The following is a 15966-nucleotide window of genomic DNA, read 5'->3' as shown; positions in this document are numbered from 1 at the left end:
CACAGCTAAACTGTCCCTTGAAGATAGTACTGTGCAGGTGTGTGTGTGTGTGTGTGTGTGTGTGTGTGTGTGTGTGTGTGTGTGTGTGTGTGTGTGTGTGTGCGTGAGTACACACATAAAAGTGTAACAGTGTTTCATTATGTGGATTTAGAGTACATTAAAAGTTATAATCTATATGCCAGCGAGTTGAGTGCAAGGGCTTACTATAAAATAAAGGGAAAAAAGCAGACAGAGGTCCCCATTTACTTTTTATTGCCATCCACATGGGAGGAACCTCCACAGCCAGAACCAGATGGGGGGTTTAGTGTGCATCTTAAACCCACTTTAAGTTTCTGCTTTTCCCCAAACCATAGTTCATTATGACACAGTGAAGGAAAGATAAGAAGTGAAACAAGACTTCTAGTGATATCACGCAGAATGAGCTCATCGTTTTTTATTATAGGGTCCCTGAGGCCAATAAATTACACCTCAAGTATCAACGCAGTGCTTTTCTGCAAAAGGGTTACATTTTTAATAGCAGCTGACTTTTTGCTCGAGTGGAAGTTGAGCACAAGAGACAGAGCAAGAGAGAAACAGAGCGGCTGAGCCTTTAACCTGCCTCTAGTCATAACATCACGTCTTTGTCTTTACACACAGTGGTCTCAGTCATACAGGGTCCTGCTGCCAGCCTGCATCATTTCTTATCTAAGATTGCCTTCAGCACATGCAGAACAGGGCAAAACATGAATTTATTGTTGTGTACTGTAGGCCATTTACAGAGGGAAGCACTGGGGCAAAACTGTCTAATACTTCTGAAATATAACCTGCTTCCTTAATCAGAACCATATAATTTTAACAGGCTTAGACTAGTCAAAGCTGCAGCTGTGTTGCGTAAGTATGTTATATAAAATGTCTTCTTTTAAACAGATTAAAATTTACTGCCATATTTTTTTTCACATTAGGACGTTATTTATATTATAACACTGAAGTATGTTTTGCATATGTGATTATAGCGCCTAAGTGTATGGAAAATGTATTTCTACAAGACATTTTGTTTAAATAGAAGGTAAAATAAAAAACCTATATAGTCTATAATAACTTAGATGTGCTGGTGCCTAATGGAGGCAAACTAATCTTGCTGTTTGTACTGAGTTCAATCTATTCTTTTTTTTAACCGTTAGTTGATTTCAGTTTATACTGAGTCTCCTGTGGTTAAATGTAATTTGAAACACGTTGTCAGTTTTCTTTTTAAGGTATTAGTTCTTCAGTATTGTCTTTCAATGCTAGTTTATACAACTGTATAAAAGTCTTTAGCAATGACTCAGTGGAAAGACAATACTTGTTGAATATCTACTGAAACATTTGAAGACATAAATGGAAATAGAGTATATATGCAAAAACATAGATAGTAAAAGTCTAGGGAGCTTGAAAGTCAGCTTTAGGTATGATCACCTTTATTTCTCAACATGGCCTGTACTTTCATAGGCAAGCTTTCTTATACTTTCTTTAAGTAGTCTTCAGGAATAGTTCTCCAGGCTTCTTGTATTAAATTCAAAGCTCTTCTCTGGATGTTGGCTGCCTTTTGTTCTGTTCTCTGTTAAGATGATCTCACGCTGCTTTAATAATGTTGAGGTCCAGCCTCTGGGGAGAAGCAGGGTAAGAAGCAGGGTACACCTTGGATGGGTCTCCAGTCTGTTGTTTGTCTGTTGTTCAAAAACCATTCACACTCACATTCACTAATTAAACTAATCCCACTGACTGCATGTCTTGAGACTGTGGGAAAAAGCCAGAGCACCCAAAGAGAACCCACGCACACATGTGGAGAACATGCCAGGTGAGTGGATTTAAACCCAGGACCTCGCTATGATGACTCAGTGCTAACCACCACACCACTGTTCTCCCATGTTCCATTGTGTGAGCGTGTGTGTTTTGCTTTCTGTCCCAGTTTGCTTTTACTGGACTGACAGAATGTTTGGAATCATTTTCATATAAAAAATATATTATATTGGCTCTCAGATCCTTCCCAGACGGTTTTGCATGGTGGATCAAATTATTATTATTATTTTTGCATTCTGAATTCTATCAGCTTTGACATTTAGACTCAAACTGACAGTCTCCACTGTGGTTTACAGATGGCTGTAGATACTTTATATCCTATATATGATGACGATTTGAACCAGAAATGTCAAATTCAGATTCATCATTCCATAAGACCTGTTGCCATCTCAGCCTTTTCCCCCTGTTTCCCTTCCTTAGCAGTTCCTTCTTCACATCCACCCTTTCACCGAGACCATTTCTGTTGAGGCTGAATCAAACAGCAAATGCAGAGGGGCAAGATGCACCTCTCACGTCCTGTGTCAGGTCTGTGCTGGATCTTCTTCTCTTTCTTAAGTACATGACTTTCCGATACTGTTCATCTGCTGTGGGTAGTTTTCTTTTAGGCCTGCCACTTTTTTTGTCATTCACTTGTGCAGTTTCCTCATTTTAAAGAATTACATGGAAATCTGCCTGTGTGAAAGTAAAATATAAATAAATGAGGGATGGCTCGAGACTTTTTCGTGGTGCTGTACTTCAGTACAAGTTCTTGTGGTACTTAATTACATACGTACTTCAATTTCTAAAATATATGAGAGCTTTATGTGCTGACTTTTTATAGTAAGCTGTATCATAAAATTATTCATATGTGCAACCTGTTAAACAGATAAGCAGTGAAAAGAAAGTTCAAAAATGCAGCATTCACATATTAATACAACAACACTAATGACTATCATAGACAGTCCCTCTCACAGGCTCCTTTCAACATAATGAGCTTTGCCACTTTTAGCACTTTCACTAAATTTTATAAGTTCATTTAGGTCCACGTGTAAACGTTTGTAACACAGACATAATCGGCCTTCTCTCACGTGCAGCTGGTGACGCGGGGGCACCCTCTGCTGTCAGAGCAACTCTACACAGCAGAAATGTCGCCGCTCCGTTGCTCGTTTCCTATTGGCTGCGTGCAGTCATGTGACCAAAACAGAGTCATGGCGGCCTCTGTTGCAGTCCGGTCGAGCATGGGACTGACTTTGAGGCTTTCTCGAGTTATCCCGGACTGTAGCACGTGTCCACTGTTCAGGTTAAAGTGTAATGCGAAGAATGTGGCTAATTTACAAAGGAGGGGGTCCTTTGATAGTCTCCGGACGATAAACCGACACTTACAGACGAGTACAGGTGAGTGATGCAGCCTGCTAACATTTAGCCTAAAGCCGGTTTTCCTGTCAGGACTGTTGATTTACGATAAGTCTGAATAAGTGCTCATAAGTTTTCTTCTTGGTGAAGTTTCAGTCATCGGCGATGCCAGCCAAGTTTGGTCAGTAAAATTAGCAGTAATCTGCCTGGAAAGTCGGTTCAATAACACTTGCGTAACTTCGTTTCTGCAATCGCAGTTAGGGATGTGAAATAGTGATGGGATTTCCGGCTCTTTTTAGAGATCCGGCTCTTTCGGTTCGGCTCACTAAAAAGAGCCGGCTCGGCTCACTAAAAAGAGCCGGCTCTTTCGGCTCCGAACCGGCTCTTCAGGTTGTTTTGTTGCTTTAATTAATTTATTATTAACAATAATATAAAATTATGCACACAAGGAATTACTAACGTAAAAAAAAGTGGTTTTATTTATATATGTTTATATATAAATATATGCGGTGGCCCCTAGAGACAAAACACATACAAACTCCAAAACACATTTCTAGCATGAACTGAACTTCCAAAGCAGAGCTACTAGATCACTTAAATTACACAATTGAAAGCATGTGTGTATTGTTTGTGTATTTATACACAGGCACTCATATATATTCAAATAATTTAAAAAAAAGTTCATTTACCTGTTACTACCACACACCAAATCCGGTCGTTGGTACTTGCTGGCTTGTGTAGCCACAAGATAACAAAAGCTCAACACTGCGCCCAGCATCCTGGAGCACTTCTGTTGTCTTTTGTACGTGTTTTGAGTTTTTATGTGCTTCTGAGTTTTTACGTGCTTCGGAGTTTGTACGTGTTTTTACGTGTTTTGGAGTTTTTACGTGTTTTGGAGTTCGTATGTGATTTGAAGTTTGTATGTGCTTTGTCTCTAGGGGCCACCGTAAATGTACTTTTATTTATTCACTCCACATAAAATGTAATAAATAAATCATATAATACAAAAATCAGCTATTCACATTTCAACTTTTAACTATTTAAATTTTCAGCTTTTTCCTTTTACAAATTTAAAGTGAAAACAACACAAAACACTGCAAACCACAACACAATTAAATATAAATTATAATATGAAAACAAAAAGAACATGCATATTCTCTGTCATATGGGCCCGCATGAATAAACTTTCTGAATCCTTTATCATCTGCAACCAAAAATAGTTGTGGATGATTACTATACCTTTCTAATGTGACGTTGTTGTCCCTGGCTCTCTTTCTCTCTCTCTCTCCCTCTGGCTCTGTTCCTGTGCTACTGAGTGTAACTACCGCCCCTCCCCCCTCTGCCCAGCGTAAAGTAGTGATGGTAAATTTGATTCTTTTTACTGAATCGAGTGTTAATGAGTCACTCACCAAAGTGAATCGGGTTTTTTGAGTCATTTGATTCACTGAGTCAGTTGACCAGAGAGTGCAAAAATTTTACATTTTCACTCAAACCTAATTTGTTTCCCTTTTCATGTAAATCCCACTGCTAAGATGAATGATTCAAAAAAAAAAAAACAACTATTTTATAGAGAAAAAAAAGAGCAAAAACATTTCTAAAATTAAGCAATTTCCTATCAAAATTGCTTAATAAACATTTATTTTGTTTATTTGTATTTTATTAGTATTTTCCTTAAGTGTGTCAAATATATATTTTCTCATCTAAATGTCCACTGCGCTGTGAGCCAGGGGGCGGTAATGCGCCTTAACATTGGTTGCCAACCAAGAAGAAGAAGAAGCTGTGAGTCAGGAGGGAGGGGGTGAGTGAGTGATTCGTTCGCTCGCTCTATGATTCAGCACAGGAGGGAGGGGGTTAGTGAGTCCTGAGTGATTCGTTCGCTCTTTGATTCAGCACAGGAGGGAGGGGGTTAGTGAGTGAGTGATTCGTTTGCTCTATGATTCAGCACAGGAAGGGAGGGGGTGAGTAGCTCAAATGTGTTGTTAGCATGTTAGCAGCGCGATGCTACTCTGAACCGAGGAGCTATTTTCTTGATGTGAGCTTCTACTCAGGGTTTTTCTTCCAGTTCAGAGCAGAAATGCTTTTGTTACGAAACTGGCTGTTGTTTTTTTCCTCCACAATTTTAATTATAAGCTAGATATATTTCTACTAATGGAATTAGTTTGCTAACAGCAACAGGGATGAGTCAGTGAGTCAGTTGGGCTTGTGAATCATGATTCACGAGTCAGTAAAGTGATTCTCGAGTATTGAACGATTCGTTCACGAATCGAACATCACTAGCGTAAAGCACAAGGCTAGCGTGCAGAGTGAAGCAGAAAAAAAGTGCGAGAGAGAGGGTGAGAGAAAGAAAAGAAAGAAAAAAAAAACCCACGTGACGGCTCGCGATAAGGAGCCGGCTCGCGTCGTTCACGTCAAAGAGCCGGCTCTAAGAGCCATTTCGTTCGCGAACGACCCATCACTAATGTGAAACTTGGGTGCAATAAGTAAATCAGTCCCATTATCAAAGTGAAGGAGCTGATGTCACCTTTGAATACTCTCACAGTAATGGTGGCTGTGTTGCTCTTTCCCCAGGTCTTTACCACAGTGAGGAGGGGAGCTCCAATGCAGAGGACCCTGAGGATGTGTAAGTCAGCTGAGGCTTTTATTGTGAAATAACAGGGTACGGTGAACTGCACATAAATGGATGCATCGTAATACTTTTAATAAGAATTGTTATCACAGCTACTTCTGTCAAAAACTAAAGCCGAAGTTGTAAATGGAAAATTAAAACTCACAACCAAGGCAGCGGCTGGATCCAGTTTAAAAGCACCCTAAACCATTAAAGAGTGCTTATGTGAGTTATTAATTTGAGAGCACATACTTAAAAATAAGCAGACCTTTTGTTGCATTTAAAGTTATTCTTATTTAAAAATAAATAAAATGCCAGATAAGATTAAAAAAATAGACCTCTGATACTTAATAGATAAAATCATTTATAGATTTTCAGACTTCATTATTTATATATATTTTGTATATTATAAGTTGAGAATGGTGGAATAAACACTTAAATTATGGCCAAACACACATAAATGTCCGTTTCTTTGAAAAACAAAAAACAAATTTACTTTAAAAGCTCATGTAATCTTGAATGCATCACAGACATGAAATGTTGTATCACCTGTTTGTTTGTTGCTTTTAATAGTTTGATGTCTTCTGTTCAGTGTCAACGTGGTGTATATAGATCGGTCAGGCCAGAGGATCCCTGTGAAAGCTAAAGTGGGAGACAATGTCCTCTACCTGGCTCACAAGCATGGCATTGAACTGGAAGGTGAGGGTCGTTACAGATGAACTGTAGATGAACACCATTATCCTTGCACCATTGTCATTGAGATATTTGTGTCTTGTAATATTTAGGAGCCTGTGAGGCGTCTCTTGCTTGCTCAACATGTCATGTTTATGTGAGTGCTGCTCATTTTGACAAACTGCGAGAACCTGAAGAGAGGTAGGACTGCTACCAGTGCCATCTTATTTAACCATGTCACATTAAGTTTGACAAATCTATGTGATGCAGTTCGAAAGAAAATCATTATTATTGACACATATATCCATTCATAGGGAGGATGACATGCTTGACATGGCGCCGATGCTGCAGGAGAACTCCAGGCTGGGATGTCAGATCATTCTCACTCCAGAGCTTGATGGGATTGAAGTCACCTTGCCCAACGTCACCAGGAACTTCTACGTGGATGGCCATGTTCCCAAACCTCACTGACAAGTGAGATAGGGTGTTCAGAAAAATTGGAGCTTTTAGCTTTGCACTAAGCACCATATGTTCTGGTTGAGTTTGGGAGGGGGGTACAACCATGAAGAAAAGCATGACAAGGATAGAAAAGTCCGTACCAACTCCCAAGATGTCTTAACAACTGACTAATTCTACAGTTAACCACTGACAGGACAGTCCTAGGCAGAGTCAGACACTACATCTCACAGGTGATGTTACTTCGGGGGAGAAAAGATGTTTAACAAATCCTGTATTTTTTGTTTTGTTTTGTGGGGGGTTGTGGCGTCTTCTCAGGCCAGCTTTAAGACACAATTCAATCAAACTGTTCTTTTTTTGGAAAAAAAGAGAACTGCAGGGGGAGACTTTATTTAACAGAGTTAAATCTTTGTGCTGATTAATGGAACATTCCTTGTTACAGCTCAAATACGCACAAGTATCACAAGATTGTTGTTATTGTTTTGGCTAGTCCATTATTATCAATATATGCATAGCATTTACTTTTGTGTGCACCATGCTCATTTATACATTTTTGTGTCTATGATGTAGAAGTACATGCTCACTGCCATAATCATCCTATTCTGCAAGGCAGAAAAAAGCCATAAACAGTCATGTTTGCCTGATTCTTAAACACGTGCTCCTAAGAAATCAAAGCAGAATTTATACTGTTGAAACTTGTTTTGCATTTGCTCCAAACATTTCAGAAACATTCATGTGAATTGCATTTCAGATAAAAAAAGTGTTTTCTTTGTAATTGTCAGTGATTAAGGCTTGATTAGAGGATCTGGTCCAGCTGGATCCACAGCAGGATGGTGGAAGTATGTCTGCTTGGAAGCTGGTGATCTTCATGTTACCATAGTTTAAGTTTACCACATCTACCTTTTACTCAAGTCTACTGTACTTGTCCAACTTACGCACAAGTGAATTGTGTATTTTATGTCTGATGAAATACAAATATTTTAAGTTGTGCAATAAAATCTGTTTAAAAAGCTATTTTGAGTAGTGAACTCATTACCTGGGCCTTCCCAAAAAGGTCATCGTGCCCCCTCAGCTGAATTCGACTGATTTCAACTTGAGTCATCCAGGTTATTGCTGCCCAAGCTGAAGTTAATTGGTTAACCAAAGCTCAGTGCTTCTGCAGCAGTTGCAGAAAATGGCATAACTGGGAAGGATAGTGAGGTTGGAGTGGTTGAGCCAAATGCAAGTCGGACTTCAGGAAGTATCCCTATGAATTTGGAGCTAAAAAGAACCAAAGTGCAAAAAAACTCAACTCGCAACCATCAAGCATGTGGTAAATTTAAATGTGGCTCTTGCTTTTGTACACATTTTATTTTATAACCTAATGTGTGTGACTGCTAGTGCAAATGCACATCTGTGAAAGGTTTTAATATAGGTTGTTAAAAGTGAAATGACGACTTCAACCAGATAGCCCCCTGTCAAAGTTGGTTACCTGGTGATGACCTTAACTCTTTAGCCAGCAACCTTACAATAACAACTCAAAGGCCACGACACTGACCTTATCACTGACTCACCAACAGTTAAATAATCATTACTGGCTGCATGACTAGCTAACAGTCATTGCGGGGGAAAAGAAAAAGGTTTTTCCACTCGCGTATCCAGGCAAGTAGTAGCTACAAAATGAACAGGAGTTAGGAGTGGCAAAGCTTTTATACCCAGACAGGCTGTAATCTAGCAAACGGAAAACACCCGCGTACCTTCTTCTGGCCCCAGAATCTGATCCAGTCATAGCAACCAGCTTCAGTGGTTCGAGTTCCCCAGCAAATCGACACGCTTAATTTTTTATTTGACAACGGATTGAAGATCACGGGTGAGCGTCGAGATTGGTACTCCACATGAATGTCAGGTAGAGTGGGCTGAACGCATGTAGTTAGAGTTAGACCACGAGTTTTAAACGTGTTCATCTCATGCCTCATGATAAAGACACTGTTAGCTAGAGGCCATCACAGGTCAAAAACATAGAAGACAAAGATCGATTATGGCAGGAGGTGAAGGTGATGCACGATTACAGATAATGGTTCGGAATATGCAATCATTTAACTTGACGGGTGCTTACTGAGATCTGATACTGAGTTTACATGAAGTGAGTCATTGCCTACAGAGTTTATTTAAATATAATCACAATGCTAAATTGTAGATCTGCTTGCATGCGCTGTAGAATTATGTATTTTTGATGAAACTTTTAGGCATTAGTTAATTCATGGCCTGTAAGAGGAAAAAAATCAGTGATTTCAAAAGCATTCATGTTAACGCATTAGTGGGATTTGCTGCTGCGCTCGCGACGGCCCGACGACCGCGAAAAATTTAGGCTACTCGACGTTCTAGAAGGCAGGAAGTGCAACATTTGACGTTCCCAAACACGTTTAAACGCCACAAAAAAGTTTTGTTACAGTCTTTCCGGTGAGTTGAACTAGTTACATTTTTTTAAGTTGTTTTTTGATACAAAAACAAACATAGCATTAGCTTATCTGCTGTAACTGCATGCATATAATTGGCCGCATTAGCTCAGTTTTAGGATAGCCTTAGGTAGCATGCATGGACCATTCTGCAATGGCATGACATTTTCTGTTTCACCTATGTGCATTAATCCATGCACAAAATACCAAAACATACGTTTGCTGTGTAAATTACAATTTTTTTTCTGCGACAAAATGTAATTTATAAAAAAAAATTATTGATCCAAATATAACAGTTAAAATAGTGTTGCGCCTATCTTGTCTGGAAAAGGAAGAGAAAAACAGTTAGTGACAATAAAGAGGATGTGATGAATGATTGACTCCGGTGCTAACACCAAAGGTAGACAAATGTCAGACCTCTTAATATAATTTGTACATTACATTTTTTTCTGACCAGATTTAATGTGTCGCTCTAATAAAACCCTGTTACCCAGTGTTACCAAAAGAACCTCCTTGACTTTGACTCTTACAATTGACTCCTAGTATCTTTTTCTGAGCAGAATGTGTGTATAAAAAACAGCATTTCTGTGATCCTGAGTATTTATGTCATTTGTTTGTCATTTGTATTACATAATGTATAAATAAAAGAAATAAATAATTATCTTGATAATTAATCTTGTGTAATATCATACGGTTACTGTATCAATTTTAATAACATGTTTATAAATTACTTTCTTAGCTCGCAAGAAATCTTTTTAATCTGTTTCCCTTGTAATAGACTTAATTATTATATGAATTGTGTATTTAAAAATATGTAAGAAAAATAAATAAATAAAAATAAAAATTTGAAATTAAATAGTGAAATTACTACAAAAAAGTGTGACTATTGAAAAGCTGGGCAAGGTAGATTTCAACAGTTGTTTATTTGAAATTTATTGAGTATTTATTAATGGTCAATAATTTATTAAAAATAAAGTGTTTTTCCTTAAATACGCAACAGAAAATTACATAGCGTCCAATTTAACCATTTTTGAACCCTAAATTGTCTTCCAGTTATATGACCCACATATTTAGGCCAAATGACACTATGCTATTATTTTACGTTATATAAAATATTTAGCTGCTTGCAGTCAACTTGTTGCTTGTGGACTATTGATAGAAACTAATATCTTTTAATGACCTGTGGTAGGAAGCATATTTGTCATGTCAGAGGTGTAAAGGGCTGAAGGTACAATATTTTGTAATAGAGAAAAGATGAAGACTAGAGGGAAAGTACAGGGAAAATATGCACAGATTTACCTCTGCTAGTCCTAAAGCTGTTTGTTCCTATTCATGTTGCAGACTCTGCCTCAGTATGAGTACGAAATCAAGGATGCAAGCTGACTTTATCCAGGGAAACCAGAGCAAAGTGGAACACGATTCACCCCAGTCTGCACTCTTCTACCTTTTCCAAGAAGTTTCCAAGCTTGTATCCCCTATCCACAACAGTTTCCCAGACTCAGATCTACCCAGTGAGTCACAGATTAAGACATATAGCCAGGATCCTTTAGTAATTAAAAAAGAAGAGGGTCCACATTCATTTGAAGCCTCTGCTAGTTCTGTCCAGGATACTTTAGAAATGAAAAAGGAAGGCGATGCACATTCATTTCATACCTGTAATGGTTCCTGCCACCATAGTTTGTCTTGTTCGCTGCCATGTAATGAGCTGAAAACGGTAAATGAGGAGTGTCAAAGCAGCAATGTCACAACTACATCACAGCGTGAACGCAATAGTCCCTGGAAAGTGCTGAGCCTGATCAACTTGCAGTGTGAAAAGCTGCTTCATTTGGAAAATCTTGAGGTGTTAGACCCAAGTTCAGCCTCATCTGCCACAAAATTAGGCTATTCAACAGTCACATTATCCACTGCAGCACCAGATGTTACAGAAGCTGCAATTGAAAGTGACACTCTAAGTGGTGAATGCATGTTAGGCCCATCTCCTCGTCTCTTTGAGAGACAAGAAATCACACCCTCTGTCAGTGCTGATGAAAAAGTGACAGGAAGACCCACAGGAGATGGATTTAAACTACAGTGCTGTGTGAAAGACTCCGAGATGGGTGTTCAGCTTGAAACTGCTGAGACAACAGACACTGACAGAGCAGACTCGCCAGGAGACAGTACAACAGCATCTCTGCATCCTCAACACAAGAGCAAAACAGAAGTTAACTTCACTGTCAACACACAAATTGGGTGCAGCCAGGAGTGTGAGAAGGATTGTTCTTCTAGCAAACAGGATATTTTAAATGCACCCTTTTTTGAATATGCTTTATCACAAGCACACAATGCATGTCTTAATACTAAGCTAACTTGTAATTCAGATGATGAGACTTGTACTACTCTATCAAAGCCAGTACTGTCACTAGATATTAATGCAAATCTTACTTTATCTGTGGAAGCCCAATGTGACAGCAGGCTGCCTCCTCTGAGCCCCATCCAACTTTGTTCACAATCACCATCACTTACATTCAGCGCTCCAGAGAATTCTCTCTTAGGTTCAAAACCAGATGAATGTGCAGATGCCCCCATAGATGGAGACACCCCTCCAACTGCCCCGATAAAATCTTCTTTACCATCCAAAGCAGAACTTTGGACAATGCAAAAGGAGGATCACGGTTCATCTTCGCACCAGTGGAGAACTAAGACTCCTAGAAAACAGCCTCGTCCCAGTCGTAGTGTTGATATTCAAGACCCAGACTTCCAGGGAGTGACATTCAGGATGGACACGGAGCTAGACGAAAGCAGGGAACAGTGTCGGCTTCTCATAACTTCAAGATACAGGTAGACAAACACATCTTCGGTACACGCCATGCATTACAAAACGTGGTAGGAGCTTACATGAAATCCTCTCACATTATTGGTGTTTTATCCGTGTGTACCCACAACAGCAAGGAACTCTGCAGGAGTGTGAGAAAACCCAGGCTGAGGACACGGTCATCACAGAAATCATTTAAAACTAGCAGCTCAGACGAGGAGAACGGCCACACAAGCAGTGTTTTAAGTGAGTACCCCCTAACTATGTCCTCAAGCAAGCTGCTCGTTTATTTTACTGTTTTTCCTGGATCATCTAACAGAAGATGCAGAGAAGAGTTTACAGAGTATTTTGCTTGTTTTAATTTGATTTTTCAATGTTAAAAATTAAGCTCAAAGTACAATTTTTTTTTTAGCATATTTCAGTGTTATTTTGTTTTTTTAATATAATAATGTGCATTAAAAAAAAGAAATTCTGAACAAGTGTTACAGGTCATGTTGGCATCTCAGTCTTAACACAGTTTGAGACTGGATTTGTAAAAATTTTATTTAGTTATCTAATACAGACACACTGCATTTTTAAACTTTAACTAAATTAATATGAGGAAAAAATAGATTTTTTTTTGTGCAGCCCAAAAGTGTGTCTTAGAAAAATTTTGTCTTAGGAGACTTTATCCAGAATACAACACTAAACTAACCCCAGATGGTGAAACACTCAGCAAAACATCCCAATATATTAATATTGGAAATAAAAATATATAACTTTTTGTAAGAACAAATAAAATATGTAAAATACAGTATATTAAGTAATTGTAATATTTTAATGTTTAATTAATTATGAGTTATGAATAAAAGTATCTGCAGCATTAGTGTTATAGAAGTGCATGTGTGTGTGATACCCATAATCTCCACTAGAGGACACCACCACCTTAGAAATATGTAACTCAACAGGGTCAGACAGGTGTGACTGTTTCAAACAAGTGTTTAGGAAAGTGTGGTTTAAATAACTTAATACCAGAACGTGAATGTCAGCTAAGACAAGAGAAAAATAAGCTAAACTTTAAATAAATGTACTTATCATCAGGTAAAATCTGAGTGCTAACACTATTAAAAAATACTCTAAATAATTTTTCATAATTCATAGCTTTAATTTCATTCAATTTCATTCATAATTTTTCAAATCTTTTCTTCTCCTATACAAAGTTTCTTTACAAATCTATAACTATTTGACATTTGCGTATGTTTCATTTTTGGTAAAGTGGGAATGTCAGTGCGCTGTATTTCCAGCATTTAAAGACCAAAGAGCCAATCTTCTCGACAGATATGCAGCCTTGTTCTCATATATTGGTCAGTTAACAGAAAATGCAGTATAAATGTTCCAGTGAAGTTGTAGATTGTAGTTGTATTTTTAAAAAATATAAATGTCTTTCGCTCAATTGAGGTTATTGTCTGGAGTCAGTTATTGTTTAATAATTTGATAACGTTTTTGAGGCGTAGAATTACAAATGTATCTTTAACCTCCTAAGACCTGAACTCTTTCATGGCATGCATTTTTAATTTCTCTTTGCTATTTGGACTGATTGGGAGCTGATAAATGTAAAAATAAAGAATCATCTTTTTACCTGATGTAGTTTCCGAGAGGAGGATATCAGGACCTTGTAGAGCAAAATTTAGTATTGTGGTCTAGACAACCCAAAATGTGATGTCCACATATGTGGACACCAGGTCCTAGGAGGTTAAATGATTATTGCAAATGTAGTCGCAATGTTTGGTTGCATTAAAACACTTCCTTAATTCAGATAAAAAAATATGCTTGGCAATAAGTGATTTAAGCACACTCAGTTCAGTTTTACTGCTACTTGCTTAATCTTTCATTTCTGTTTCACTAGAGGGTAAAGTTTGTGCATCATGCTGCACCAGGAAGACCCCCATGTGGAGAGATGCCGAGGACGGGACTCCACTGTGCAATGCCTGTGGGATAAGGTAGCTCGATATTCAATATTCAATGTCTTAAACACTGAAGCTGTGCATTAGGGCTGATCACAATAATCAGTTGGATTATTGTGATTTTTAACAGAGTCTTAAATTTTCTTTGAGTGCTCATTGATGATGTTGAATTATAGCTTAAAGGAATTAATATATTCTAACTTGTATTTTGTGGAAACCTGTTCCAAATCAGTTTGTGTTGATGTTTACTTATTTTGCCAGCATTTTTCATCATGTTTTGAGCAGTCAGTTGCCACAACACTGTGCAGTTAAACAAGTTCAGGCCTCACAAACAACAGAAATGATCAACTTATTTTTTTTCCATTCTCACAAGAGTCTGACTGCATCTTACAGAAACTTTACTTCATGCATGACTTCCCAGACTAATGCATTAATCTCATGATTGCATGAAATGGTATGTTAGTACTCACTGGCTTATAATTTCTCTTTCAGAAATAAACACAGGTTAGCTTTCGAAATAAGCAGTAGTGCTGGGCTCAAAAGAATGTGCAGATAATCTACTTTGGAAAAGTATTAAATGTCCATGCTTGTAAAATGCCTTGTAGTATTATTATAAATCAGTCATCTGCCTATGATAATTTTACTAAATAGCATTTATGCACCTGAGCATTAAAGGGCAAATAGTTGAACCACCACTGCATTTTTTTTTTCTTACTTTTGAAGGTATAAGAAGTACAGGGTGCGCTGTGTCAACTGCTGGCATATCCCTCGGAAAGAGGGCAACTCCAACTCGTGCTGCCTCAAGTGTGGAAACTTTGTGAGGCTGACCTCAGCTCAGCGGAAACACACCACCTAGGGAACTTGCACACAGCACAGGTTTTTATGCCCACATATGACAGAGCTTTGCACAGACGCACACAACAGTTTGAAACAATACTCGCTGCTCTCGTAAATCTTTACAGTTCACTACAGATATGACTACCTCTTACCTGACTCAAGGTATTTAAATTCGTTTTACTGTTATAGCACTGTACCTCAGACAATAGTACACATTTACCTCTATGGCTGTGTGCATCAAAAAAAGTAATAAAACAACAACTTGTAAAACATTTAAATTTGTATGGAGTAAAAAGTCTTTTCTGTACTGATCCTATTTCTGCTCCTTAATTTGTATTTCGCATGTGTGATGGAGCTTAGAAGGTTTGCTTTTTGTTTTTTGTTTTTTTTCACCAAGAGGGATATACTGAGGACGCACAGACTTTGTAGCAGAGCTGAGAATCCTTTATACAAATAAATGGGATACTGAAGGACCACTGTCAGAAAGTGACGCATTCAGTGGAAAGTTTAGTCGTGAAATTTTTCATCGAAATAGCTTCAGTGTCGCTTACATATAATGGTCAGTAGTACCCGACAGCTGTAATAGAAAGTTATTTCTGTACAGGCCCTGAGCTCAGTGCTGTTTTTCACTGTTATTAACTGTAAAACACTCCTACTGCTCCTAATCCTGACAGCGACAGTTCAGTTACTAAGTTCATCAGATACATTTAGTTGAACAAGTTAAATCAAGCTATTTATTTTGTTGTCTTTGTTGTTGTTTTTTCTAATTGTGGTTGTAATAAGTGGTCACTTTTCTTTGGTATTTATTTGGGCCATTGTTTCTGAGCATTATTTTATTTGGCTTGTTAAATCGGTGTGTAGATTTCCTTAGTATTGCTGGTTTCTGTGAGATGGGGAAAAGGGGTTTTGTGTGTGTTTGCATGGGTTTTTGTTTGTATTAAATTCATGAACAAACCTGTGTCTCCCCGTTCTTCATTTAAGAATTTAGCTTAGTATTGCAGTGACTGTAAAATGATAAATTGGTTTCAAATGGGTGCACATATCAAATTAAAGTACAGTGAGAGGGAAGAAATGTTCAGT

The 15966-nt window shown here is 38.0% G+C and overlaps 2 protein-coding genes across 3 annotated transcripts; both read left to right on the top strand.

The window, feature by feature from the left end:
* Positions 1-2982: 2982 nt before the first annotated feature.
* On the top strand, positions 2983-7894 carry fdx2 (ferredoxin 2). Its single transcript, XM_084931091.1, has 5 exons — positions 2983-3189; positions 5716-5767; positions 6345-6451; positions 6538-6625; positions 6739-7894. Exons 1-5 carry the CDS (start codon positions 3003-3005, stop codon positions 6893-6895), a joined length of 591 nt encoding a protein of 196 aa, XP_084787217.1. The 5' UTR covers positions 2983-3002; the 3' UTR covers positions 6896-7894.
* Positions 7895-7991: 97 nt separating this feature from the next.
* On the top strand, positions 7992-15823 carry zglp1 (zinc finger GATA like protein 1). Of its 2 annotated transcripts, none has more exons than XM_084931090.1 (5): positions 7992-8729; positions 10657-12132; positions 12240-12352; positions 13992-14085; positions 14773-15823. In XM_084931090.1, exons 2-5 carry the CDS (start codon positions 10670-10672, stop codon positions 14903-14905), a joined length of 1803 nt encoding a protein of 600 aa, XP_084787216.1. In that variant the 5' UTR covers positions 7992-8729; positions 10657-10669; the 3' UTR covers positions 14906-15823. The 2 variants fall into 2 exon arrangements, with proteins under 2 accessions (XP_084787216.1, XP_084787214.1); XM_084931088.1 differs by having other exon boundaries at positions 7992-8765.
* The last annotated feature ends 143 nt before the right edge of the window (positions 15824-15966 follow it).

This window comes from Perissodus microlepis, chromosome 6 (assembly GCF_051167445.1).
Source record: "Perissodus microlepis isolate ML-2025 ecotype Zambia chromosome 6, ASM5116744v1, whole genome shotgun sequence".
NCBI classification, from domain to species: Eukaryota; Metazoa; Chordata; class Actinopteri; order Cichliformes; family Cichlidae; genus Perissodus; species Perissodus microlepis.
This window is presented reverse-complemented; position numbering and strand designations above follow the sequence as displayed.

Coding starts and splice junctions, on each gene's coding strand:
- fdx2 (XM_084931091.1), top strand. CDS start 3,003: ATGGCGGCCTCTGTTGCAGTCCGGTCGAGCATGGGACTGACTTTGAGG. Junction 5,768..6,344: donor GCAGAGGACCCTGAGGATGT/GTAAGTCAGCTG, acceptor TCTTCTGTTCAG/TGTCAACGTGGTGTATATAG. Junction 6,626..6,738: donor CTGCGAGAACCTGAAGAGAG/GTAGGACTGCTA, acceptor ATCCATTCATAG/GGAGGATGACATGCTTGACA.
- zglp1 (XM_084931088.1), top strand. Junction 12,133..12,239: donor CTCATAACTTCAAGATACAG/GTAGACAAACAC, acceptor TACCCACAACAG/CAAGGAACTCTGCAGGAGTG. Junction 12,353..13,991: donor CCACACAAGCAGTGTTTTAA/GTGAGTACCCCC, acceptor CTGTTTCACTAG/AGGGTAAAGTTTGTGCATCA.